General features: G+C 39.7%; 1 protein-coding gene across 1 annotated transcript in view; it reads right to left on the bottom strand.

The window, feature by feature from the left end:
• gfra3 (GDNF family receptor alpha 3) overlaps positions 1-27,355 on the bottom strand; it is a 110,514-nt gene that overhangs the window by 28,665 nt on the left and 54,494 nt on the right. Inside the window, exons 2-5 of the mRNA XM_047353785.1 lie at positions 19,411-19,704; positions 8,034-8,105; positions 5,963-6,317; positions 1,194-1,303 (exon numbers count right to left, since the gene is read on the bottom strand). Of these exons, the coding sequence (XP_047209741.1) occupies positions 1,194-1,303; positions 5,963-6,317; positions 8,034-8,105; positions 19,411-19,704 (831 nt within the window). The remainder of the gene's footprint in view (positions 1-1,193; positions 1,304-5,962; positions 6,318-8,033; positions 8,106-19,410; positions 19,705-27,355) is intronic.

Raw genomic sequence — 27,355 nt, 5'->3', positions numbered from 1 at the left:
GTCAAAATGCCACAGGGGCAAACAGAAGATTTGTGTATTTTTTACTTTAGAAAAAATATTTGTAAAAAATATTTGTAAAAATCAGTCTATACTCCCTGTTCCTGATGGCGCCACTTGAGATATGATAGCTGCAGCAAAACAGTTTGTTTTGGTATGTACTGAGTTGTGGTTTTAAAGTAACTGGTTTGCAGTTTAACTAAATTGCTTCTCTTTTTTCCATTACTGTAATCACACACTCAGGTCCTTTTGAAGCTCTGATGTGGTCGGATATGACTGCTGTTTTTGGTTGGACCTTTAATCAGATGAAGCTTGACCTGTGGCTTCAGCTGGTGCATACTTAACATGGATTTAAAGGTAACTTGAATAACTCCTGTGATTGGTAGATTATTTACCCGTGGTTCCTACAGATCAGGGATCAAGACAAATGTGGCTGAATGATCTAAAATGAAAGTCATTGAAAGCCCGGCAGGTGGGCTCTCCTCACTTGCAAACTAAAGCCAAGGAATGTTGAACATTCTTACTCCACCTGTGCTTGGCTTATGACCGACCACCAAAGAAGCATTAGCTTCTAAATAGGATCAACAGTGCTGCCGAGAGTACATCAGGCATAAAATGTGATTTCAAAATTAACAAGTAATGTTATGTCCTTGATGATTGTTAATTATTAATTAGTGCATGACATCCCAGTGCTTCCCTTGCTGACTGCATTCTCGCCCTTCAACAGTCAATTAACTCTTAAAAATGGTCAAATATAACTGCTCTCACTGATTTAAAAGCACAGAAAATGCCAAATCAAGACATAATTAAATGTTTAATTTTACCTCCATTCTTCATTTATTTGCTCAGCAAGAGATACGTTGAATATGCTAGACCGAATGTTGCCATCAGAATTTCTGCGATGGATCATAAAATCGAGGAATAAAATTGAATAAAATCTTTTACTTAATGCCTGCTAAAGCCAGGGATTTCTGAACATGAACTTTTTGATCAGTTAGTGTTTGGTTTTCTCTCTGCTTTCTCTGCAGTTTTTGGGCCTGAAAATCCATCTAGTATGTTTCCCAGGACGGATCTCCAGAGGGTTATTAGCAGAAAAAAACTGTTTATTACTACCAAGTTCTTACACTGAGATCAAATAACAAGACAGAAAAGGTGAGAAGGTGATGTGTGTTTCTGTATGTCCTTTGAATTAGTACCTATGAGTCCAGCATAGGCTCGGAGGCAGAGGCCTGTTGAGTCTTTCAAACATCCACTGGCTGTCAGATGAGATGGTTGGCAGTTACTGAGGAAATCAGCGAGCCTGGACCTGGCAAAAACACAAACAGCTCAACATCAAATGAAAAATGTGGGCAGAGAATTTGGGTGAATGATTTTAGGTGAGTTTAAATTTAGGTTAGACAGGAAAGTTGTTTAGTTCAGTAAGATTTTTCTCCCAAGAGTTGACAGATTCTTGTTTGTGTCAAATTACTGTGTGTCCTTTCATTACTGGTTTTTTAACAGAACCATTTCTCACGTCAGGTGGAAGCAGCGATGCAGAGGAAAATACATTTCTGAAAGCTGGTGTCAGCTACCCTATGTATGAAGCTTAAAGACTCTCCAAAGTGGAAGAAAAATCTGGGACATTTACGATATCATCAAAAGATTGTGTTGATCTCATATTCTAAAACCTCTACAGACGGATAATAAATGAACAGAAAATGACATAAATGATGTAAACACCAGGCTATACTTTTTATTAGGTCTTCTAGTCACAAACTAATCATAAATCCCACTTACACATAAACATCGTTGTCATTGAAAAAGTTCTACCACTGATTTGACCCAATTTATGCAAATTCATGAGGGATTTATCCTTGTCCCAAAGTTCAGTCACTGATGAATACAGTCAGTCACATGCTGACCAGTCACCAGCCCTGAGATGGTGCACACCAGAGACTATGGACTGAGATTTGTTTTACAGGCAGTTGCAGAAGCATCCTTACATGTGAAGAGGATCACACACAAAGGAGAGCTCTTAGCATTACCAGCATTTAATGATGTTTCATAGGGGTTGTTGTTTTATATGAGAATAGGTGCTTACAGGGGCCATGTTGGTCTACTCTTTACACAAACATTTGGGACCTATGTATCTAGGTACCCTTATGTACTAACTGGTGTCAATATTGGATGACTGTGACATCTATGCATCCTAACATAATACATTGACAGGACCACCCACTCTATGGGTGGTCAACAATGCAACCCATCTAACCCATCTTCTAAGAGGCGTCCTCTTTGTATTTGCTGAAATCAATGGTGTGTTCTGATTGATTCTCAGATGCTCCAGCAACTGTCTGAAACACTTCTGCTCTCTTTACCAGCTACTTGCAAAATCAAATTAAAATTCACATTCATACACCCCTCAATTGTCTGCATGCGTACCAAATGTCATCCATAATCCCTTTTCCACTGAATGCCCCAGGATTTAAAGTCCCAGGATTTGTTTTACTCGGGTAATAGGGATCCAAGGGAATCTCATTCGTTCCTTTTCCATTGCCAAGGACCATGTATTTAAATCAGCCTAATCAGCTAATAAATCTTTTTTTTTGTTTCAACTGCAGAGCTATCTGCATAAAACCATAAAAGAGTTCATACTCCACTAAGTCAGGTTTACGTTAAAAGACAATCTGAGGGAAATGTGGATTTTTTATGTACATGGAAAATTTAAAGCGCTCTGATCATCAGCACTGCATTAAAATATGTCTTACAGAACTGTGGCGAAATAGTTTATAATTAATGCCAACAATAACTTCAAATGTCACAATTTCTGGCGAAAACCTTTGCATTTTATTTTATTTTATTTTATTTTAATATGCAACTTCAAAATTAAAGTCTTATAAATAAGACATTTCACATTTATTTTCCCAAAGTTTCTGTGTATATTGCAACAACACGGTTTGTTCCCAGTGATTACTCTCACTTCAGGATGACAAGAGTACACTTTCAGATTCCACTCATCAAATTTCATCAAGATCTGATGTGGAATTTCAAAATTAAAGCCCGTCTATCTTTTACTAAATTGCCGAAAATATTCATGATATGTTTTATTGTTCGATCATTTGTGATCTCTTAGTCATCCTTAAAACATATGCTATTTGCACCTGCCAAACCTATTGCATTCCAGTATCTAAACAACTGAAGGGGTAGTTGCAAGAAGGGGGCAGACGCCACTTGATTGCTGTCCATCTTGGGTCACCATGGGGGCTCCCATTATTACTTCTGGGTCAGCCTCGGAGTTGGTCAATCCCTTTCCGTTTGTCATTTGTAAACGTGTTTTGGGACTTGTAAATGTGGTTCGCATGTTGTTACAGTGTTTTCTCAAATGTTAATTTGTTTTCTGAAATATTGATTTATTTTCGCAAATGTAAATTTGTATCGAGACTTGTCAAAGTGTTTCACATCTTGTTAAAATGTTTTCTGAAATGTGAATTTGTCTCAAGCTTTGTGTTTCAGATTTTGTAATGTTGGTATGGACCTCCCTGCTACTGTACAGGTCCTTCTCAAAATATTAGCATATTGTGATAAAGTTCATTATTTTTCATAATGTCATGATGAAAATGTAACATTCATATATTTTAGATTCATTGCACACTAACTGAAATATTTAAGGTCTTTTATTGTCTTAATACGGATGATTTTGGCATACAGCTCATGAAAACCCAAAATTCCTATCTCACAAAATTAGCATATCATTAAAAGGGTCTCTAAACGAGCTATGAACCTAATCATCTGAATCAACGAGTTAACTCTAAACACCTGCAAAAGATTCCTGAGGCCTTTAAAACTCCCAGCCTGGTTCATCACTCAAAACCCCAATCATGGGTAAGACTGCCGACCTGACTGCTGTCCAGAAGGCCACTATTGACACCCTCAAGCAAGAGGGTAAGACACAGAAAGAAATTTCTGAACGAATAGGCTGTTCCCAGAGTGCTGTATCAAGGCACCTCAGTGGGAAGTCTGTGGGAAGGAAAAAGTGTGGCAGAAAACGCTGCACAACGAGAAGAGGTGACCGGACCCTAAGGAAGATGGTGGAGAAGGGCCGATTCCAGACCTTGGGGGACCTGCGGAAGCAGTGGACTGAGTCTGGAGTAGAAACATCCAGAGCCACCGTGCACAGGCGTGTGCAGGAAATGGACTACAGGTGCCGCATTCCCCAGGTCAAGCCACTTTTGAACCAGAAACAGCGGCAGAAGCGCCTGACCTGGGCTACAGAGAAGCAGCACTGGACTGTTGCTCAGTGGTCCAAAGTACTTTTTTCGGATGAAAGCAAATTCTGCAGGTCATTCGGAAATCAAGGTGCCAGAGTCTGGAGGAAGACTGGGGAGAAGGAAATGCCAAAATGCCAGAAGTCCAGTGTCAAGTACCCACAGTCAGTGATGGTCTGGGGTGCCATGTCAGCTGCTGGTGTTGGTCCACTGTGTTTTATCAAGGGTAGGGTCAATGCAGCTAGCTATCAGGAGATTTTGGAGCACTTCATGCTTCCATCTGCTGAAAAGCTTTATGGAGATGAACATTTCATTTTTCAGCATGACCTGCTCACAGTGTCAAAACCACTGGTAAATGGTTTACTGGCCATGGTATCACTGTGCTCAATTGGCCTGCCAACTCTCCAGACCTGAACCCCATAGGATATTGTGAAGAGAACGTTGAGAGACTCAAGACCCAACACTCTGGATGAGCTAAAGGCCGCTATCGAAGCATCCTGGGCCTCCATAAGACCTTAGCAGTGCCACAGGCTGATTGCCTCCATGCCATGCCGCATTGAAGCAGTCATTTCTGCAAAAGGATTCCCGACCAAGTATTGAGTGCATAACTGTACATGATTATTTTGAAGGTTGACGTTTTTTGTATTAAAAACACTTTTCTTTTATTGGTCGGATGAAATATGCTAATTTTGTGAGATAGGAATTTTGGGTTTTCATGAGCTGTATGCCACAATCATCCGTATTAAGACAATAAAAGACCTAAAATATTTTAGTTAGTGTGCAATGAATCTAAAATATATGAATGTTAAATTTTCATCATGACATTATGGAAAATAATGACCTTTATCACAATATGCTAATATTTTGAGACGGACCTGTACTTGATGAACTGACCGCAGAGATTAAGTTTTGAGGTCTACTTTCTCGCTTAAAAACATCTTAAAACTACTTTTTGTGACAAATGAATGGTATAAAAATTATTAATTTGTATACTAACCTGTGCCATTATTGAAGCTGCTGGTACCAAGCCTTGTTGCACATAGCTCCACCCCTTTAACAAATCCCAGGGAAAGTTGAAAAGACCATCTCCAGAGTAGGACCATTTACCCATGAAATAAAAGCCCCAGGAAAGAGAAATTACCCGGGTAAATTAACATCGAAACGCGACGTAGGTTTTACAAAGCCTGGGGCTTTCTACAAGCAATGGAAAAGGGGCTAATATTGGACCAATTCTTTCAGGAGCTTAACCTGTTCTGTCTGTGAGTCTGTCTTTGCCAGGTATTTAAGAAGTTCTTAAACTTCAACCAATGTAATTACCATCCTAACTCAAGTAGAAGATCAGTAGTTCTGATCCATATCACTGTTATATAGAAGTAAGAGAATTATTTGATAGCAATTCAATGACTGGACTGTATAATACAGTGAGCTACTTTGAAGGGCACAGTTTTCATTGTGCTCATCTTCTAGTGTAGTTTTCTTCAATTGTCATCTTTTTCCACATAGGAAAGTTACCCAGCAAGTCTTCGGGTAAGTTTTTGCTCCAGACTCCCTGTTTAGGAATTTGAATAGGAACTCTCAATGTAAATTATTTATTTTTTAAGATCTCAAAATATAAAATTTTGAAAAGGTTTTTGAACATGCACTTTGACATGCTCTACAAAGTGTGCAAACTGCCGTTTGTAATTTTTTAAACAATTATTTTTGTTCAGCTGATATCTAACCTGCATAGGTCATCTCGGCGACAGAAGCTCTGCTGGTGGAGGCAGTTAGGCTGCAGACTCTCTGCATCCTGGTAGGAGCAAGAGGGTACAATGGTTTTCCTCCTCCTTTCACCACACAGGGTGTTGGTGCAGGGACAGAACAGGACACCCAGGCTGTATTCCTCAGGTACCCGTTCCAGGAAGCGCCTGAGGGCCCTGTGGCACTTGTATTGGTTGCATCGGATTGTGCCGGGCACTGGCTTAGTGCAAGCCAACACATATTCTGATCGAAGAGCACCGCACTTCTCATACAGGCCACAGTCCTGTGCTGCTTTCAAGCACTGGTTCTCACCATCCGGCAGCCGGAAGGATGGAACTAGAGGGGCGAACGTGAAGAGAATGGAATAAAAAGTCAAACACATAATTATAGTTATTCAATATCATAAAAGATAAGCAGTAGATTTAATAAGAGTGTTTTCACATAGAACCTCTTACATGACTGTATAAGTCAAGGTGTAACAGTCTCTTTCTCCTCCTAACACCCAGACGAGGGAGGCAGATAGCTCACCTTCCTGAGTTCAGTTCTGTTGGAGGTTCCTTCCTACCAAAAGGGATTCATGCCTCTAGACTGTAGCCTGTGTTTGCTTTAAACGCATCAAAGTGAACATTTAATGAAAACTTCAGGTCTAGAATTGGATCATTTGGATCGTATACTGTTGGTAAGGAATTGGACCTGTTATTCTTAAAAGGTGCCTTGAGTTTCTTGGTGCTATAGTAGTAAAACAGAATTGAATTAAGATGCAGTCTCTATTAGTACAAGCTTGGTTCTCTACAGGGCCATGTCACGTTGATTTAACTTTTTTAAATACAGATTACATCACGATGTATGGATTCATCCTTCTTATTTACAATACAGTATACTCCACAGAGTGTCTGCACCAAACACCAAGGTGTTTCCTTCACTGCTCACAGGTATTCTAACTGACCTAGTTACCATTTTTCATTCAGGAGGAGGAACTGGAGCTGGTACGAGACACATATGGACATTAAAAATGTCCTCAAGGGGAAACTAAATTAGTGGAGATAAACATTTTCTTGCTTTCCAAGACAAACATACCATTAACCGGTTGTTAAAAAAACAATGAAGTTCTTTCAACTGTGGATTAGTTAGCAGTATTTGGAAGAACAGCTGATAAGTAGAAAGTCCACTCTAAAGTTCTGCTGTTGGAACTACATGGAACTGGAAACACTCTGAGACCAATAAACTCAGAAGACCAATAAATTTTGAAACCAATAAACTTAAGACAACAATCACAATTATGCTTCTGGGTACATGTGGATAAATTATTGCCAGATTCAGAGTGGTTTTAGCAGTAACCGAGAATCTTTTGTAATTAAAACAGATTATTATGGGTGTTCCCAGACACATTCACCTGTTTTGCATTCTTTCTGAAGGCTTTTCTTTAGTTTGTTATCCATGTTGTTTGACAATTCACAACCTTTGACATGGTCTTGTATATCGTGATAACTGAATGTTTGTGTGACGTGTTTAATAAGAGGAATATCTGGTTTAAATAGAGAAGGTACAAAGTGGCGTAATTAGACAGCATAGATAGATTATATGACTGAGTCAGGCAACAATTCAATTAGTTATTATTTGTTCCTTCAAAATTATCATATTAAAAACCTTCTATTTATTGCAACTTCCTGTCAATGATAAAACCATGAGCAAGGAGTACCTAAAGGGGAAACCTGACCGCTCAATAATATATTGATAACGTTCTAATAAATAATAAATTATTGGCAAAGTGACTGCTGGTACACTGCACAAAACATAATAAGAACAACTTTCCTTAGGATTAAATGAACCGACACTTATTGAACAGGGCCATAAGTTATAGGTAATTATAGGTAATGTTTAGTGGCCATTGGCAATGCTGAGGTTTAGGGCCTTTTGGATGTCCAATATTTTCACTGGTCATGCCTCTGAATCATTTAAGGGAAACATGCCTAGTTGGAAGTTTTTCTTTTGTTTGTTTTTTTGGCTAAGCTTCAAATATTTTCCTACATATATGCAAACCGAGTCCCTTACCAGACACTAAAGAGGCCATGCGAGAGTCAATCAATGAGTCATCATAAGGTGATATTTCCAGTTCATCCCTTCCTGTGGAAAATAAAGAAAGATACAAACATGGGTACAAATATGAGAAACCATTTACATTCCACAAGAACAACAGCAGGTTGGAAAGAACAAAAGGAGGAGAAATATTATATTCTACAAAATATGTCAAAAACAGCATTTTTGACATAAATCCATCCATCCCTTTTGACCTTGTAGTACTGTACAGCACTTTGCTTTAAACAATTAGTTTTTAAATGTGCTATATAAATAAAATGGATTGGATTGGATCCATCCATCCATCCATCCATCCATCCATCCATCCATCCATCCATCCAACCAACCAACCAAAATCAGATATCTTTCTACCGAGTTCTCAAACTATCTCCAGGTTATTCTGGGAATTCCCAAAGCATTCCCATTCCAAAAGAGCTACATGCTTCCTCCAGCAAGTTCTTGGTCTGCCCAAGGTCTTCTTCCAACTGTAGCTCTATCACCTGGACGAGAGATGAGACTTTCCTCAGACTAATCCTAAAACAGACTCCAGTCACCCTACAGAATAAGCTGATTTCAGCAGATTGTGGCCAGGATCTCATTCTGTCTCTGATGAACCAAATCTTATGGTCATAGATGAGGGTTGGGATATAGATCGACAAGCAAATTATGAGTTTTTTATTTTCACTTTGCTTCTTCTTCAACTTGGGATGGACTTTGGAAGATGTCATGGAACTCACCCCACCTGAATGATCCAGTCAGAAAATCTCACCCAAGGTCCAGTCCCTACAATTAAGTGTGCTGCCCACCATCTGTCTCCACTGTCAAGAAGAATCCTGCGTATTACATCTATATACTGTAACATAATGAATTATGTTAAAGTTTCGTGGATGGAAAAGTCAATAATCAATAATTAAATGGCCAAATTAAAAGGATATAGGAGTAGTGGAATATCATCTTAAATTTTAATTTACTCAATCACTTAAATATGTAGTCTGTGACAGATCATTAAAATGATGTCAGACATAGTCAAACTTGGCTTATCTCTATGCTGCTCAGTCACCAAAATAAATGATTCTGAGATGTCTTCAATTAGATCTGTAAATTAAACTGAACTGTGCTTTTTCCAACAGCTCTCCATACTGAACTGACTGTACATGTTCTTCCTATGAGCTAATTGGGACAACAAAGGCCTCCCTCTGCATTTCCTGCAGAGCAGGGAGATCCCCAGAGGTAGAAACATGCATAGTGAAAAATGCTGCTACCTGACTTGTTTTATGAGTTTTCTATCAGAATTTAGTACATGTGGCAGAGAGTGATCACTTGTGTGTAGATAAACAAACATCCACTGGGCTGGCTTTGATGAATTGCTTGCGTCTAAATTTCACCTTCTGACAGCCACACAGCCATATTTCACAGATGTAATTTCCACACCATGGCTCCAATCAGTCCTTTACATGGTAACACTAAGTGACCAAGTGAATGCTGACATTATTGAATACATGAGATGACATTGAAATCAGATTCAGAGGCAGAGATGGACTATACGAGTGCATTTCTTTTAAATTTGTAGCATCATCTCTAAGATGTTGTGATTTTCTGTTTGCTTATGCCAAAACGTGAATTCTGAACAAAATGTAAAATATCTCTTTTCCAGCCAATAATTTCTACAAGGGTTTTGTACGTTGAATAGAAATAGTAAATTTTGTATTTACATAAGCACACTAATTCATTCCTGCATCAAGATCCAGGATGACACCTGTGAGGTGGCACATTGTGTTTTTTTTTTTTATTTGCAAGGAAGTGTGTTCCAACAATCAGAGAATCACATTTCCCAACCCGACTGGCAAAGTCTATTTTAGAATGTTGGAAAGGACTAGTGTAGAAAGTTGGATTCAGAAGGGAGTGATGTGACTTCTGACCCAGTCATTAATAAGTGGACTAGATTATTTGCCATTGCAGATCTGGTGAAGGTGACATGGGCGATTGTGCCACCGACATCTGGTTTGTGGATCTGGAGAGGGATTTTTTTGTGGAAAGTGGGCACTGGTCACTGTAGCACCAGAGCGTAAAAAGTCGAGCTGTTTTCAGATGTGGGTTGACCAGCGATGGCCGTTACATCTGATCCTGTCTGTGGTGTTCATGGCACTGTAGTGGAGAGGAGGGTGTATAAGAGTCTCATCTTTGCTTTTTGCATATAAGGGTTTGAGGCTGATTCTATTGCACAGTCGTTTCTTTGTTTTGTCTTTGCACACAATGTGGTCTTCAACATCTGTGTACACCAAATGTTGGGATCTTGCTGTCACACAGGTGCTTGTATTTAGAACATTCTTATGTCAGCTGTGCATTAGCAATCTTCATTATATAGTATATTCTCCTAAATAAGCACCCTTGTTTTTGGTTGGATATGTGGTCAGTCTTGGCTGCTGTGCGTTTGGCACAACCTTTTGAATGGTGCTTTTATTACCAGGCATACATTTTTGACATGCAGGGTCTGCTTTGCCCAAGAAATCTGGGCTTCCCTCTGTCGTCCTGCCAGAGCAACTAGAGCGACTACCCAGAGTCATTACCCAGAGCCTTGCACTTTCTCCACAAGGCCATTGGGAAGGGGTGTAACACCTCGCGCTTCAAAAGGGTTCCGTCAGGAACAAATCAAAACCAGTCCAGAACATTTTGCTCTTGTTTGACCTTAGTGAGCATACAGCCTTCATGACACAAAAACATCATATGCAAATAAGAGTCATGGCAGAAGACAAGTGCATTGTGCTCCAGCGATTTACAGATCCACACTTAAAGCCAAATCAACACCTCTGCCTCCTAATGCCACAATGGATGTAATGTAAAAATGAAACAACTCAAAACCTCCAGCAAATGCGCCAAATAACTTTACTAGAGCCCTGACTGGTGATGGGTCAGTTGGAAACTCAAAAATCAATTTCCTGTCTGTCTGTCTGTCTGTGTCTGTCATATTACAGCAAAGTCGCTCTGTTTTATTCTTTGGAGCTTTTAAATTATTTCGGTCATGAAACCTGCTGGTTTTAGAAAGGCTAGCAGCCTATTAGAAATACATTTTTTTAAATAATAGTAAAATGCTGTTCACCGACTAACATCCTTTATATAGATTATTACTTCACTCTCGTGGAAGGAAGGCTTGCAGGAAATACTTTAGAAACTATTAATTGTGGTTTTTCAAGAGAAAGCAGAATTGGTTGGAAAAAGAACAACTATTTAAACCAGTTTGAACCTTACAGTTCACAAACCAGCCAAAGATTCTTATACCTACACTATACGATCTGTGGAACTTTAGGGCCTCAAACAAAAACAAGCAAACCTGCTTGATGAAATGTTCCACAGAACAGTTATAGGCCTACCACAGTATCAGAAGCACTTAGACAATAGATGACATTAACACCCATTAAGGTTCATTTAGGTGTCCCAGTAACAAAAAGGAAAGAAGTGGGGAAGGAAACAAAAGCACAGTGCACCCTGACAGTGAATCTTCAAATCCTGAAAGCCCCTTATATTAAATGTCCTTTACTAATCTAGTAACAGATACCATTTATAAGAAGACATTTAATTAATAAAAAAATATTTTGAGAAAGTTCTCTTAACAGATAGTGTTTAGGAAGAACATCATTAGCCTTTGACAATTCCCTCTGTGTCAAAAAATCTATATAAATAATTACAATTAAATATATATATATATTTATGTTCAAAACAAAATGCAAAGTAATCATAATCTCATACTCTTACTGGCAATTTCTTTCCAACTGTAAAACCCATTTGCAGAGCCTCAGTGAACTTGTGGACAAGCTGTATTGTCCTGCAAATTATTTCAACACAATTCAAAGAACAAACTCAATCAAGAATCCAATGGCATGTAAAGTGTTTATGTATGTAAATCCTATTCCTGCCTATATATTTAGGGTAATGAAATGCTAGAGCGGCCTAGCAGCACTGGGAACTGAAGAGTGTGTAATTACACTAATGCTCCACTGACTAATAGGCCACAGGGGAAGAGGAGTCTGCCGGCTAGTGTTAGCTCACTTACTAATGCATACAATACACCAGCACTTGAGACATGCTCTGTGGCTCTATGTGTTTCATTGTGTTCTGAGCAAAGGCTTTTCATTGGAGAGCACTTAGATATGTGTCCAGTTTGGGATGATTAGGGTCAAAAGAGAAGACAGACGGTGTGAAGCTCCGCATGAAGGACAGGTCTATTTAATCACAGTTCAATTTAAAACAAGCTAACATGGCTGGATTTCTGATTGTAAATAAAAAAGTAAGAAATAAACATAAAAACAACTCTTGCTGGTTCCTCTGTCTGAACCACAAATGCTAAATGTCAGGAAGTTCCTAACTTTTTTTCTTTTTTTTTGTTTTCTTTTTTTTTCTGTTTTTGTTCTTTCTTTTTTTCTTTTTCTTGCACTTTTTATTTCTATTTTCCAAGATTCAAATGTCATTGTTTGCCACCCCCCTGAACTCAAGCTGCATCTGGTTTCACTTGAAAGAAGACTGAAACCTGTAGGGTCTTCTTCCGATTCTGCTTTTTTCGACTCGTGGAATCACCAACATTACAATCAAAAATTAAGTTGTGCTTTCTAATTGTATTAGCTAGTGGAATGAAAAAAAAATAGCAATGTTCCAAGCACACAACCAAGTGGAACTTCATGATCATCTCTAATGTGTGACTGTAAGTCACTGTTTACAAAAATAAAATTTTGTCAGATTAAAATGACTTTAACAGCCTATTTTTTATATTCTAATAGGAAGTTTATGCATCTACAACAGCTGATTTGTGAAAGGGGTTTTTGTGTGTACTTTTATGACAGAGTGGTATATGGGTAAATGATCATTATCTAACATTGCTAAAACCTTAAGTATGTTTAATTGTTAGTTTTACAGCAACCACAATATGTTGCTTCAAAGAGGCTGAAAAAACTGACCGATTGAGAATACTCAATAAGGGAGAAATGTTGCAAACACACGGGTTGAATGAGGTTGAGATGACAAGATTATATCATATGAAATGTTTCTGATTTTAAAAACCTGAAACCTGAGTCTGAATATGCAGCAGTCACCACAGATCAGTGGGTGATCAAGGGCTTTCTCTTGCCTTCCAAGATCGTATGAACGTTTAAAAGTAAAGACCCTCCTAATGGTCAGGATTTAGATTGTTTTGTCTCTGGTTGTTGAAGTAGAATGGTTGACTCCATGGAGGCTGAGTATTCTGTGCCTGGTTTGGCTGAAAGCTTCTGTTAGAAGAGTTGTTGCTTTCTACCGATGTCTGCTGCCCAGAGCTCAGAATGAAAAACTGAATAAATCAAAAGATCTGATACAATGTGTTGCTTTCCTTAGACAACTTTCTACTAAGGGGCATCTTAATGTTCTCTAAATCAGTTTCTTAAGAAATGGCCATTAACCTTATATACAACCCTGAACTACGAAATTTTCCTCAGTGGTATCTGGCTCCAAGCCTTCAGATGTTCTGGGAGTTGTGAGATTTGTCTTCCTTCCTTTTATTACTGACCTCATTAATGCTTAGTTTGACTGAGCATTAACTTTCTCCAAATATGAGAGAAATTTGGAGGTCAATTTAACATCTGAAATTGTTAAGTTCCTGAAACAACTCAGGTATTTCTGCAGTGTGATAGAATGCATAACACAGCTGATAGAGCTACACCTGTCAGGGCATACTGTTTCTAAATAGGGTGAAAGTAACATTGAGATGAATGACAAGAACCAATGATTCTCAGCAGAATAAAACCCAAAGCCTCCAACTTGTATACCTTGTATAACTCATCCTGGTGTCATGTCTTTCCAGGGTCATTGAAGCATAAGCTGCTAGCCACTGAACTGATATAAAAGAAAAATGTATCAGATTAAATCTTCTTTCTTTGGATCAAGGTAGTTTTGATGGTCCTGTGAGAGCTGCACACCAGAACTGAAACCTCGATAGATGGTTGGGACAATGTGTTTACCTTACCTGATTAGGGTGGATTATTTGAAGACAAGCTAGCATGGTTTGCTGAATTCTTGGGTTTGGCTACTTAAATTAATATTTATTTTACATGTACCACCAATGTTAATGTCATATATATATTACACCTGTTTATTGAAATCAGATTTACCTGAGAGCAGTATGATTTTCTCTGCAGAAGAATGTTCCCTGCTACACTGCAGAAATGGTTCAAGGAACGCAGTTTGACAGGGTGACTTTGCCTCTAAATTCTCCATATCACAAATCAGGCATCTGTAGGATGTGGGCATGGACCAGTTACCGGTCTCAAGGGATACCTTGGTTTTAAAAAGATACCATTTCAAAACCATTTATTTGCTTGTGATATTGCTACCAAGGTTTGGAGTCATTTTGATGAAATACCACAGAAGGTGTAGGAGCGTAATCGCTCCTCCCTTCCCTGTTTCGGCATACCACTCACTCTTGCTTCTACTGAAGGAGTTTCAGTTTGAGTTAATTTAGAAAAAAAAAAGAAAAAGGGACAATGCCTATTAATAGGCAAGTGCATGTAAATATGACAGATTATACCCAACGGCTAATTTCCATCTGTAGTCCCTTCGGCAGGTTGAGTCAACGACATAAAATAATGAAATCAATGAAACAATTAGAATAGTAAGCCATCATTGCTGTGAGAAATATAAGCAGGTGGAGTAGTTACACAGAGAGATAACAGTTCCTTGAAAATAGGATAATAAAAGAAAAAAAAAAATAATAATAATAATAATAGTAATAATGATAATAATAATATAGTGGATCAAAACATACAGGCCAAAGAGGTCAGGGGACCATATGTATTTCTATTACGACCAGAGACAGAGGACCCAAATTTAGCCAAACACAAAGTAAAAAGTTAAGTTTCATTTAGCAAAACAGGATCAGAAAACAGGAGACCAGCAGTCAGCTTCCACCAATCACTAAGGACAGAGAGGCAAGTTAGTGGCTGAATAAAACTCAGGACTTGAAAAGAGTTTGATGAAACCAGTAACCTTCCCAGTCTGGGAAGGAGGCTCAGAATCCAGAAGAGGAAGTAATCCAGACACTCTTTGTGGAAGCGTTCAACAGACTGAAGTCGGATTGCCGACTGATCCAAATCCTTAGAAGCTATGGTCGAAACACAGAGCAGGGACAGTCCTCTTGACTGTTGTTCCAGGCAGGCTTGAGAGGCAGGCAGGTGCAGGCTGAATAAACCAGGGGCTTGGCAGGGGCGTAAATCCAAGGGCAGAAACAGAGTCGAGTTCCAGGGCTAGAGGCGTCAGACAAGGGGCAGGCAAAGGCAGAAAACAGAGTCGAAATCCAGAATCCAATCCGTCAGACAAGGGGCATGCAGGAGGGAATAATCCGTGAAGCAAGGAAAGGTCAGAGAACGAGATCAGGCAGGACAGAACGCTGGATAACTACTCACAAACTGTTTTAGAAAATCTGGCACCATCTGCCTGTTAGAGGGCTGTACAGGTCCTTCTCAAAATATTAGCATATTGTGATAAAGGTCATTATTTTCCATAATGTCATGATGAAAATTTAACATTCATATATTTTAGATTCATTGCACACTAACTGAAATATTTCAGGGCTTTTATTGTCTTAATACGAATGATTGTGGCATACAGCTCATGAAAACCCAAAATTCCTATCTCACAAAATTAGCATATTTCATCCGACCAATAAAAGAAAAGTGTTTTTAATACAAAAAACGTCAACCTTCAAATAATCATGTACAGTTATGCACTCAATACTTGGTCGGGAATCCTTTTGCAGAAATGACTGCTTCAATGCGGCGTGGCATGGAGGCAATCAGCCTGTGGCACTGCTGAGGTCTTATGGAGGCCCAGGATGCTTCGATAGCGGCCTTTAACTCATCCAGAGTGTTGGGTCTTGAGTCTCTCAACGTTCTCTTCACAATATCCCACAGTTTCTCTATGGGGTTCAGGTCAGGAGAGTTGGCAGGCCAATTGAGCACAGTGATACCATGGTCAGTAAACCATTTACCAGTGGTTTTGGCACTGTGAGCAGGTGCCAGGTCGTGCTGAAAAATGAAATCTTCATCTCCATAAAGCTTTTCAGCAGATGGAAGCATGAAGTGCTCCAAAATCTCCTGATAGCTAGCTGCATTGACCCTGCCCTTGATAAAACACAGTGGACCAACACCAGAAGCTGACACGGCACCCCAGACCATCACTGACTGTGGGTACTTGACACTGGACTTCTGGCATTTTGGCATTTCCTTCTCCCCAGTCTTCCTCCAGACTCTGGCACCTTGATTTCTGAATGACATGCAGAATTTGCTTTCATCCGAAAAAAGTACTTTGGACCACTGAGCAACAGTCCAGTGCTGCTTCTCTGTAGCCCAGGTCAGGCGCTTCTGCCGCTGTTTCTGGTTCAAAAGTGGCTTGACCTGGGGAATGCGGCACCTGTAGTCCATTTCCTGCACACGCCTGTGCACGGTGGCTCTGGATATTTCTACTCCAGACTCAGTCCACTGCTTCCGCAGGTCCCCCAAGGTCTGGAATCGGCCCTTCTCCACCAGCTTCCTCAGGGTCCGGTCACCTCTTCTCGTGCAGCGTTTTCTGCCACACTTTTTCCTTCCCACAGACTTCCCACTGAGGTGCCTTGATACAGCACTCTGGGAACAGCCTATTTGTTCAGAAATTTCTTTCTGTGTCTTACCCTCTTGCTTGAGGGTGTCAATAGTGGTCTTCTGGACAGCAGTCAGGTCGGCAGTCTTACCCATGATTGGGGTTTTGAGTGATGAACCAGGCTGGGAGTTTTAAAGGCCTCAGGAATCTTTTGCAGGTGTTTAGAGTTGTTGATTCAGATGATTAGGTTAATAGCTTGTTTAGAGACCCTTTTAATGATATGCTAATTTTGTGAGATAGGAATTTTGGGTTTTCATGAGCTGTATGCCACAATTATCCGTATTAAGACAATAAAAGACCTGAAATATTTCAGTTAGTGTGCAATGAATCTAAAATGTATGAATGTAAAATTTTCATCATTACATTATGGAAAATAATTAACTTTGTCACAATATGCTAATATTTTGAGAAGGACCTGTATATAACTGCAGCTCCACAGGTGTGTGGCATGACGGTGATTGCGCTGCAGCGCAACAGCAGACAGGTGAAGCAGATGAGTTGATTGCATGGATGAGAGCAGAGCAGAGCAGGCAGACGGGCCAGAATCATAACAGTTTCACAAGTGTTAGAAAGCTAAAATTAGATTTCAAAGGCCTGATTAAAGTGTAGAGTGCAGAAAGTGTATGCTAGTATTAGACAAATATACAAGTTTAGGTTTGGCTGTGGCAACAATACTGTTCTTCCAATTGCCAATCTTTAAGATGTTTGGCAAAAGAGGTCAAAGTTCATGTATTGAGTCTGGTATTGAATTCCAGGTATGAGAAGCACAAACAGGAAAAGTGGTTTGACTAAAGGCACTCTTTCTAAAAGGAACCACACAGTCACCTCTAGAACCAGCTCTTGTTGATCTGTTTGAGTTTTTTTACAAATTCTTGTAACGGAGGAGGTGCTTTGCCATGGAAGATTTTGAAAATCAAGATAACATCAGTGTGTTTAAGAGTATTGTCCCAGTTTAAGCGCTCATGTTTTTTTAATATCTGACATTGATGGTACCTTTTTGGTTTTTTCTCCAATACTTTCAGAGCTTGTTCATAAACTGTTTCAATTGGCTTCAGTGTCATCTTACAGGCTGATGCCCAACTTATTACGCAATAGGACATGTGTGATATGATCAGGGTATCACAATACAATTTGTCAAGAGTTAGATTGTGTCTAATAAACCTAAAGTTGGAAAAGTTAAACTTAATTCTGTTCACAGTATTTTTTATTTGACGTTTAAAAAGAAGTTGTGAGTCAAGAGTGATTCCTAAGTATTTAAACTCTTGTATGACATCAATTGTTTTACCTTGCACAAAAACGTTAGGATCACTGTCAGTATTTGCTCTTTTTGAGAGTACATACACACAGTCTTGGATATGTTCAAGCATAGTTGGGATTTCTCAAGTCTGTTATAAACATTTATCATAGCATTTGTCAGCTTTAGCGCAGCTTGTTTTTTATCTTTTCCATGGACATATAGAACAGCATCATCAGCATACATTTGGCAGATGAAATTCGAAGGGCAACAAATAGGCAGATTTTATAAACAAACTGAAAAGAAGTGGACCTAGCGCTGACCCTGCGGTTCCCCAAGATTGTTGTTGCGTGATGTTGACTTCATTTTCTGTATCCTAACACACTGTGATCTTGCAGATATATATGATTCAATCCAGTTCAGAGTACTTGGGGAAAAGTTAAAACTAGAAAATTTAATCAGCAGTATCTGGTGATTAATAGTGTCAAATGCTTTTCTGAGATCTATGAAAACAGCACCAACGACACCACTTTCATCCAATTTTGATTTTTTGTTTTCTAAAAATTGACAAACCGCCGTCTCAGTAGAATGATGTTTTCAAAAGCCAAACTGCATCCTGTTCTAGGTATTTGGACTATTGTTAAGATGATGTGCAATTTGCTCCACTACTATTTTTATACTAGACTTTTGAGACTGGTGGAAGTATGCTTATCGGTCTGTAATGCTGGTTATTGCAGGATTACCCAACTTAAAACTGGTGTAATGACAGAGCACTTCCAGGGTTCAGGGAAGGAACTTGTGTTTATGGATTTATTTATAATAGTAGTTAAGGGTGTGATGAAAGATTCTGTGTGATATTTTAGAAACGTTACATCCATACAAAATGCATCTTTGGCTTTAGAGCTTTTGAGGCCACACACAGCTTTATCAACTTGTGACTGCAACACTACGCACAAATTAAGAAAGATAGAAATACAGCTCTAGAATGGAAACTAAAGAACACCCATTACTGTTATAAAGATAATGCTCTTTAAAAGTAAAGTAGCTTACAAGGCCCAGTTAATTAGCTAGCTAATATTAGCTTTCACTGTTACTCCATGAGGAGCAGATCAAGAAGCAGAATACGTGGCGCAATAGGCATCTACATGCTTCTACTTAACTTAGACAATCTTCATTCATATTCTGTATCAGTCTTCCGACCCTGTGTATATCTCTTTAAAAAATCTTCAAAAATGGCCTACTGTTTTTAGCTTATACTCATATTTAAATTTCATTTGTTACTGAACTGTAGTTTAGTCAAATGCTTAATTCAGTTTTAGGCTGGTGGTCATAATGTTTTGGTTGATCAGATTGGGTAATCTATAATTCTGTTGTCATTAAATATTAGCAAAAGTATTGTACCAAATTGTGTAAATGATGTTTTCTAATACACCCAAAATCTCCAAATCCAGCACAGGCCTAACTCACCCGGCAGAAGACGAACCCTCCAGTATATACGAAGGCACCGCTCCTCCTTCCGGAAGCCACGCTGGCACTTGCAAGCCAACAGTGAAGGGTGTTTGGCCAGAAGGGCATCCTGTCTCTCCAAGCACTCGGATGCCGCTTGTTCCCCTAGTGGTGAGACTGCTGCATCGGCCGCACACAGCTCTAAGCCTCGGTACAGTGCCTGGCACCGTGGGTCAGTGGAGCACACACGATGAGCTTCAACACAGTCAGTCACAGGTGGAGGAAATGGGAATACTTCTGATGTGGATATCACACCTGAGAAAAGTAAAAGTGGAGAAAAAAATGACAGTGAAATTTGTAAAATGGAGGAGTAAAAATCAACAACAATGTTGAGCTTGTTGTGTGTGTGTGTGTGTGTCTGTGTGTGTGTGTGTGTGTGTGTGTGTGTGCGTGTGTGTGTGTGTGTGTGATACACCAACACAAAGTAGCACATAACTGTGGAGTACGGGAGAAAGAAAATTATACAAGGTTTTTAAAATTATTTACAAATAAAAACCCCAGATTGTGGCATACAATTGTATTCACCCCCGTTATTTGGATACCCCTAAATAAAACCCAGAGTAAACAATTACCTATGGAATTCATATAATTAATAAATAGTACCCCTGTGTGTTATTTTATCTCAGGATAAATGCAGCTGTTCAGTCAAGGGCTCAGGTTTGTTAGAGAACAACAGCATCATGAAGACCAAGGAACACAACAGACAGCTCACGGCATATTTAGATGTTAGAATGGCCCAGTCAAAGTCCAGATCTAAATACAGTCGAGAATATGTGGTAAGACTTGGAATTTCTTGTTCACAGAGACTTCCCATCCAATCTCACTGACCCTAAGAAATTCTCCAAAGACAAATGGGCAGAAAACTCAGTTTGTAGATGTGTGAAAGCTGGTAGAGAAATGCCCCAAAAGACTTGCAGCTGTAACTGCAGCCAAAGGTAGTTCTACGAAGTATTGATTCATAGGGGCTAAATACAAATGCACACCCCAAACCAAGTTTTTCATTCTCATTCAAATTATGTGCTACTTTGTGTTGGTCTGTCATCTAAAATCCTAAGAAAATGTATTAGTTTGTGGTTTTGATGTATTTAATGAGAACTTTAAAAAGTCACTCTCAGTGGTTACAGTTGAGCTGAAAGTTACAATAACAACAATTCATCAATCAGTATGTCTAAATTAAACTGGTTAAATCAAACGTATGAAATCATCAGTGTATTTTGTCACCAGCAAGTAAGTGATCCAAGGTTAAAAGCTGCAAAACCTCATCTATGTTCCATAACTTCAAGTGTGTTTTCATTCAAGCATGTACACACATATTCATCCAGCATTGCAATTCCATACACTCAACACAAAAACTATAGAAGGCAGTGTTATAGTGTGATATCTTTAAGTTTGTTTTTTAGAGTTGTTGGTTTTGTTTTTGCCTTTAGCAGATTTCCTCTGCTAGCAGGGTTAATGTAAAGGATGGTGCCAGTCTGCTGATAACTGATGGCAGCATCCTTCCCTCTGGAATCTCCCCCTCTTAAAGGTCAGCAGTGTCAATATGGCTTGCTTCTTGTAACTGAGTGTGAAAGTGACACCAGCTACCATAATTCAACTGGAAAAGAATATTAGCCATCAACCCTAACTTAGGTGATTAAAAGCCTGCAAACACTAGTGTTTGCTAGCTTTTAATCAAGAAGATGAAATATTATGAAATCTCATAAACAACTAAAACATTAATGAGCACAGAAAAACAATAAAGGTCTGAATATTAAAGCATAACATATGCCTCTGAGATAATGTGGAGATAATTTTACTAGGTGTTTCCAGTTATCTGTATTCTTTCTCTCCACTACATCGAATAAAGCCAATCATTTTATGGTTGAGGAAAATATTTCCTTGGATTCAAAGAGATCCCTTAACAACTGCATTTTGTTCTTTCAGGCCACTTCCTTTAGATGTCTCCATAGGGTATCAGCAATCTGCATCTCTTGCTAACCCTAAACCCTTTCTCTGTCACACAAACTCTATGCACGTCTTTCAACACTACGTACATAAACTCTCTCCTGTGCACCTCTCTGGCAGCTCTACATTTAACACCAATTGTCCAAAAAGTCCACCATCTCTTCACTGAATATGCCTCTGCGTTTGTCAACCTGAGCTGTCCCTCTCATATGTTGAATCCTGTCTGTTTTGGTCACTCTCAGAAGAAACATCTTCAGTTCTGCCATGTTTATAGCTTTACCTCCTATGTTTTTGTTAATGACGCTGTCTCTAAACTGTACATCACAGCGGGTCTCACAAGCATATTGTAAATGTTTCTTTTTAATGTTTAGAAAGGACTCCTGGATCAGTGCTTTTTTGTGTCTCTGCTCTGTTCTCTCAAACCCCCAGTCGGTCGTGGTAGATGGCCGCTCACACTGAGCCTGGTTCTGGTTCTGCTGGAGGTTTCTTCCTGTTAAAAGGGAGTTTTTCCTCTCCACTGTTGCTGCATGCATGCTCAGTATGAGGGATTGCTGCAGAGTCAACGCCAGTGACTGTCCACTGTCTCTACATGCTCATCCGGGAGGAGTGAATGCTGCAAGTCACTGACTGGATGCAATCTGCTGGGTTTCCTTAGATAGAAAAACTTTTTATCCAATTTGAATAAATAACTGAATCTGACTGCACTGTTCAATGGTTACGATTAATTGGAATGTTTGTACCTGACTTTTGTGAAGTGCCTTGAGACGACATGTGTTGTGAATTGGCGCTATATAAATAAACTGAACTGAATTGAATTAATCTTGAAGCTATCCTGTCACAAATCACCCCTGACACTCGCAAACATCAACTCTACCCAGACTACAGGTCCTTCTCAAAATATTAGCATATTGTGATAAAGTTAATTATTTTCCATAATGTAATGATGAAAATTTAACATTCATATATTTTAGATTCATTGCACACTAACTGAAATATTTCAGGTCTTTTATTGTTTTAATACGGATGATTTTGGCATACAACTCATGAAAACCCAAAATTCCTATCTCACAAAATTAGCATATCATTAAAAGGGTCTCTAAACGAGCTATGAACCTAATCATCTGAATCAACAAGTTAACTCTAAACACCTGCAAAAGATTCCTGAGGCCTTTAAAACTCCCAGCCTGGTTCATCACTCAAAACCCCAATCATGGGTAAGACTGCCGACTTGACTGCTGTCCAGAAGGCCACTATTGACACCCTCAAGCAAGAGGGTAAGACACAGAAAGAAATCTTCTGAATGAATAGGCTGTTCCCAGAGTGCTGTATCAAGGCACCTCAGTGGGAAGTCTGTGGGAAGGAAAAGGTGTGGCAGAAAATGCTGCACAATGAGAAGAGGTGACCGGACCCTGAGGAAGATTGTGGAGAAGGGCAGATTCCAGACCTTGGGGGACCTGCGGAAGCAGTGGACTGAGTCTGGAGTAGAAACATCCAGAGCCACCGTGCACAGGTGTGTGCAGGAAATGGGCTACAGGTGCCGCATTCCCCAGGTCAAGCCACTTTTGAACCAGAAACAGCGGCAGAAGTGCCTGACCTGGGCTACAGAGAAGCAGCACTGGACTGTTGCTCAGTGGTCCAAAGTACTTTTTTCAGATGAAAGCAAATTCTGCATGTCATTCGGTAATCAAGGTGCCAGAGTCTGGAGGAAGACAGGGGAGAAGGAAATGCCAAAATGCCAGAAGTCCAGTATCAAGTACCCACAGTCAGTGATGGTCTGGGGTGCCGTGTCAGCTGCTGGTGTTGGTCCACTGTGTTTTATCAAGGGCAGGGTCAATGCAGCTAGCTATCAGGAGATTTTGGAGCACTTCATGCTTCCATCTGCTGAAAAGCTTTATGGAGATGAAGATTTCATTTTTCAGCATGACCTGGCACCTGCTCACAGTGCCAAAACCACTGGTGAATGGTTTACTGACCATGGTATCACTGTGCTCAATTGGCCTGCCAACTCTCCTGACCTGAACCCCATAGAGAATCTGTGGGATATTGTGAAGAGAACGTTGAGAGACTCAAAACCCAACACTCTGGATGAGCTAAAGGCCGCTATCGAAGCATCCTGGGCCTCCATAAGACCTCAGCAGTGCCACAGACTGATTGCCTCCATGCCACGCCACATTGAAGCAGTCATTTCTGCAAAAGGATTCCCGACCAAGTATTGAGTGCATAACTGTACATGATTATTTGAAGGTTGACGTTTGTTGTATTAAAAACACTTTTTTTTTATTGGTCGGATTAAATATGCTAATTTTGTGAGATAGGAATTTTGGGTTTTCATGAGCTGTATGCCAAAATCATCCGTATTAAGACAATAAAAGACCTGAAATATTTCAGTTATTGTGCAATGAATCTAAAATATATGAATGTTAAATTTTCATCATTACATTATGGAAAATAATGAACTTTATCACAATATGCTAATATTTTGAGAAGGACCTGTACATCCTCTTCTTCACTTCTCATCCAGGCTGTTATATTTTATGATAATTTAACTCATCAACCTCCAGTGCCTCTACTTCCTGCAGCTCCTCTGTTCCACCTGCTTGCTGCTCTCTCTTAATAATCCCATCCCCACCCTTTCACTTCGGCCACACACCTCACCACTGTCTCAGTGTTCTTGTCATGCATCACCCTCCATGCTTGTCTGCAACACCTGACATCATGCAGTCCTCCTCGCGGCACCTTATCATATGTTCATATGTATTTGTAAGAAGACAGGACAACTCTGTAAACGTCTCCATCAACACTTTTAAAGCAAACATCTTTTGGCACGGCCTCCTGTCAAATAACATTGACCACCCCAGTGGCTGTTGGTTTAACAACTAAAGCTGAATGTAGGTTCAAATAGTGGTTAAAGCCTGCCCTGCCTACACAAACTGTTTTAATTTACTTGTTAATACTTGTAGTGTAATGAACCACTGTTCTATCTCTTTAAATTATCGGGGATTGAGCGGTCGGTCCGGTAACATTTATGAACCAGTGAGGAGGTTGAGCCTGGTAATCTGTATAAGGGAGAGTTTGTTATGCACTGCAGAGGGCTGAATCAGGTTCTGATCCAGCTGGTGAGTTGAAGTAATTGTTTTAGCCTTTTCTTTCTAACAAAAGTCCAGTGGTGTGTGTCAGTTAAGTTGCTGGGTCTAATATGTTCGCTCTGTAACGGATGCAAATTGTCTATATATAAATTTACACCTTGTATCCATGTGGTGTTTTAGCTTTCATGCTGACTCCAGCTGGCTTTATTCCATATCTGTTTCACATGTTTACATGTTTTCAGATGTTTTGCATACTTAGCAGGTGAATTAAAGTATGACGTGTTATACATTTATATTTTTCTTAATTTTGTTTTTTCAGAATCAGAATCAGAATCAGCTTTATTGCCAAGTTCGTACATACAAACAAGAAATTTGACTGCGGTACACTTTGCTCTTGTGTTTTGTTTTTGCATTACAGAATATACACATTTACAATGTACAATATACACATATATAATAAAAAGGTGCATTTTTGTGAGGAACTCTACATGTTATTCTATATAATAGTGTTTGGTTTTATTACTTTGAATGCAACCATGGCAAACATTATTTGTTTATTTGCCTTTATTTTGCATTTTATTACAATGTGAAGCTAATGTTCTGAAGACTGGACTGTGATGCAGTTTTTGCAATTGTCACCAGGAGCGTGGCCGGTTTGTGAGTAATGTTAAGATCTGATGTAAATAAATGGTGTTTAAAGAGTAACTAAACCCCAAATCAAGGTTTTTGCCGATAAACAATTTAAATTGGGCCTTGAGGTTGCTATCTTCATGTTACTATACAATGTTCATGTAAACTTATTTAATTCTGCAATATTTGTCCTAAAACCATCTTAGTGCTGCCCTCATTGGGTTAAACGGTGGCTACTGCAGTTGAATTTTCATATTGGCTCAAATGGCCTGGTACAGGTCTACGTCACAGCACCACATTCAGGTACAAACCCATCTCACTCAGACTCACGTTCGAGTCAGGAGTTCGAATTGCGAGGATTGATCATAACGTTTCTCAGGTTTTTATTATTTTGTTACTGCTTTGAACGTTAGCCCATGTTAGCAATGATGCTGCTAACACTGCTAATCACTTTACCACTCAGAAACTGGACCCATTCTGTCCTCCACTGCCTCAGCAGCATTCCTCACTGCACACAGCTCTGGGCATCTCTGAGTCAGAACCCTCAGCCAGCGGTTCGAACTGATAAGGCTCAGGCCCGCTGGGATACATTAAGCCTCCCTCAACCCCCGGTGACATGAGGGGCTGAAAAATCTTCCAACTCAAAAGACCTATCCTTGGCGAAACTACCAGCATCACTTTGCTCTCTTTCCAAGTTCAAGCTGTCACGTTAAGCTAGCTGCCACTTTCCCTCATCCTCCTGACCACACCCCAAAATTTGTATACTTTTACATCAGGTTTAGTTCCACTTTAAAGAAACAGGTAAAGCATCACCTGGCCTGGACATTTTCTTGGGGGTCATACAGGCATTTAACCAGTGTACGCTCTGCAATCACCACCATAGTAAGCTGGTCATTAATCTTAGAAATCACCATTACAGTTAATATATTCAGTTATGTTGAGAACCTTGTTTATCAAACACTGTATGAACATTTATTTAAGTTTATTCTGTGGTTTTAATAGTGCTGGAAAGTGTTCTGGAGATGCAAGAATTATCCTGGATGCTCCAAAAAAGAGAAATAAATATCTGCAACCATCAGAGACTCTCTTCTGGGATTTTTTTCTCAGGATCTGTGCTTTGTGTGTCTGTTGGTGCTTTTACTGTGCTCAGCCCCTAGATGGCGTGGAATCTTGAGGAGAGGTGACAGGTGTTTGCTATTCCCCTGATTATTCTGCAAAGGACGATTTAAGGAGGAGGCTGCCAGCAAATCACTGCCAGAGTGTTGCCCTTAGTGGTACTACTCAGCCACGTTACAGCAGGACATCCTGACCTAAAACTGTGTGTTCATAAGAAACTGACCAAATGCATTTGCAAACCAGAACTCAAGCTGAACTGAAACAAACCAGGAAAACCCCACAGGAATTTAAAAAGCAACATACAGAAAACACTGATTCTATCAAAACCCAACACAGAGAGAATAATCAGGGCTGACCTTCCCTACATCCAGGACTTATACAGGTCAAGGATCAGGAAAAGCGCTGGAAAAATCTCTGCAGACCCCACACACCCTGGACATAAACTATTTAGAATTTTACTTTCAGGACGTTGCTACAGAGTGCTGTTTACAAAAAACAGCCACCACAGAGACAGTTTCTCTAATGAACATTTAATAGAGTACCAAACAACCTCATACTGCAGTTGCAAATCCACCTTTGTATATGTGTATATTTGTATATATGTATTTAAGGACATAAGGATATATGCAGAATATATCTTATAACACAAAAAAACAAAAAACAAACCCAGAGAACAAATTCCTTCTTTGTTGTATGTACAAACTTGGCAATAAAGCTAATTCTAATTCTGAAATAAACTAAATCATCCAAAACAGAGCATGGAGGTAAACAACAACCAGTAAATTCAGTCAGTCAGTCATTTTCTACCACTTATTCCATAGTGGGTTGCGGGGGAGCTGGTGCCTATCTCCAGCAGTCTATGGGCGAGAGGCAGGGTACACCCTGGACAGGTCGCCAGTCCATCGCAGGGCAACACACAAACAACCACGCACACACTCATTCATACACCTAAGGGCAATTTAGAGTTACCAATTAACCTAACAGGCATGTCTTTGGACTGTGGGAGGAAGCCGGAGTACCCAGGGAGAACCCACGCATGCACGGGGAGAACATGCAAACTCCATGCAGAAAGACCCCTGGCCGGGAACCAAACCCAGGACCTTCTTACTGCAAGGCAACAGTGCTACCAA

Source organism: Girardinichthys multiradiatus, chromosome 23 (assembly GCF_021462225.1).
Source record: "Girardinichthys multiradiatus isolate DD_20200921_A chromosome 23, DD_fGirMul_XY1, whole genome shotgun sequence".
Lineage (NCBI taxonomy): Eukaryota > Metazoa > Chordata > Actinopteri > Cyprinodontiformes > Goodeidae > Girardinichthys > Girardinichthys multiradiatus.
The sequence above is the reverse complement of the archived record's forward strand: the minus strand, read 5'-3'. Positions and strand labels throughout refer to the sequence as shown.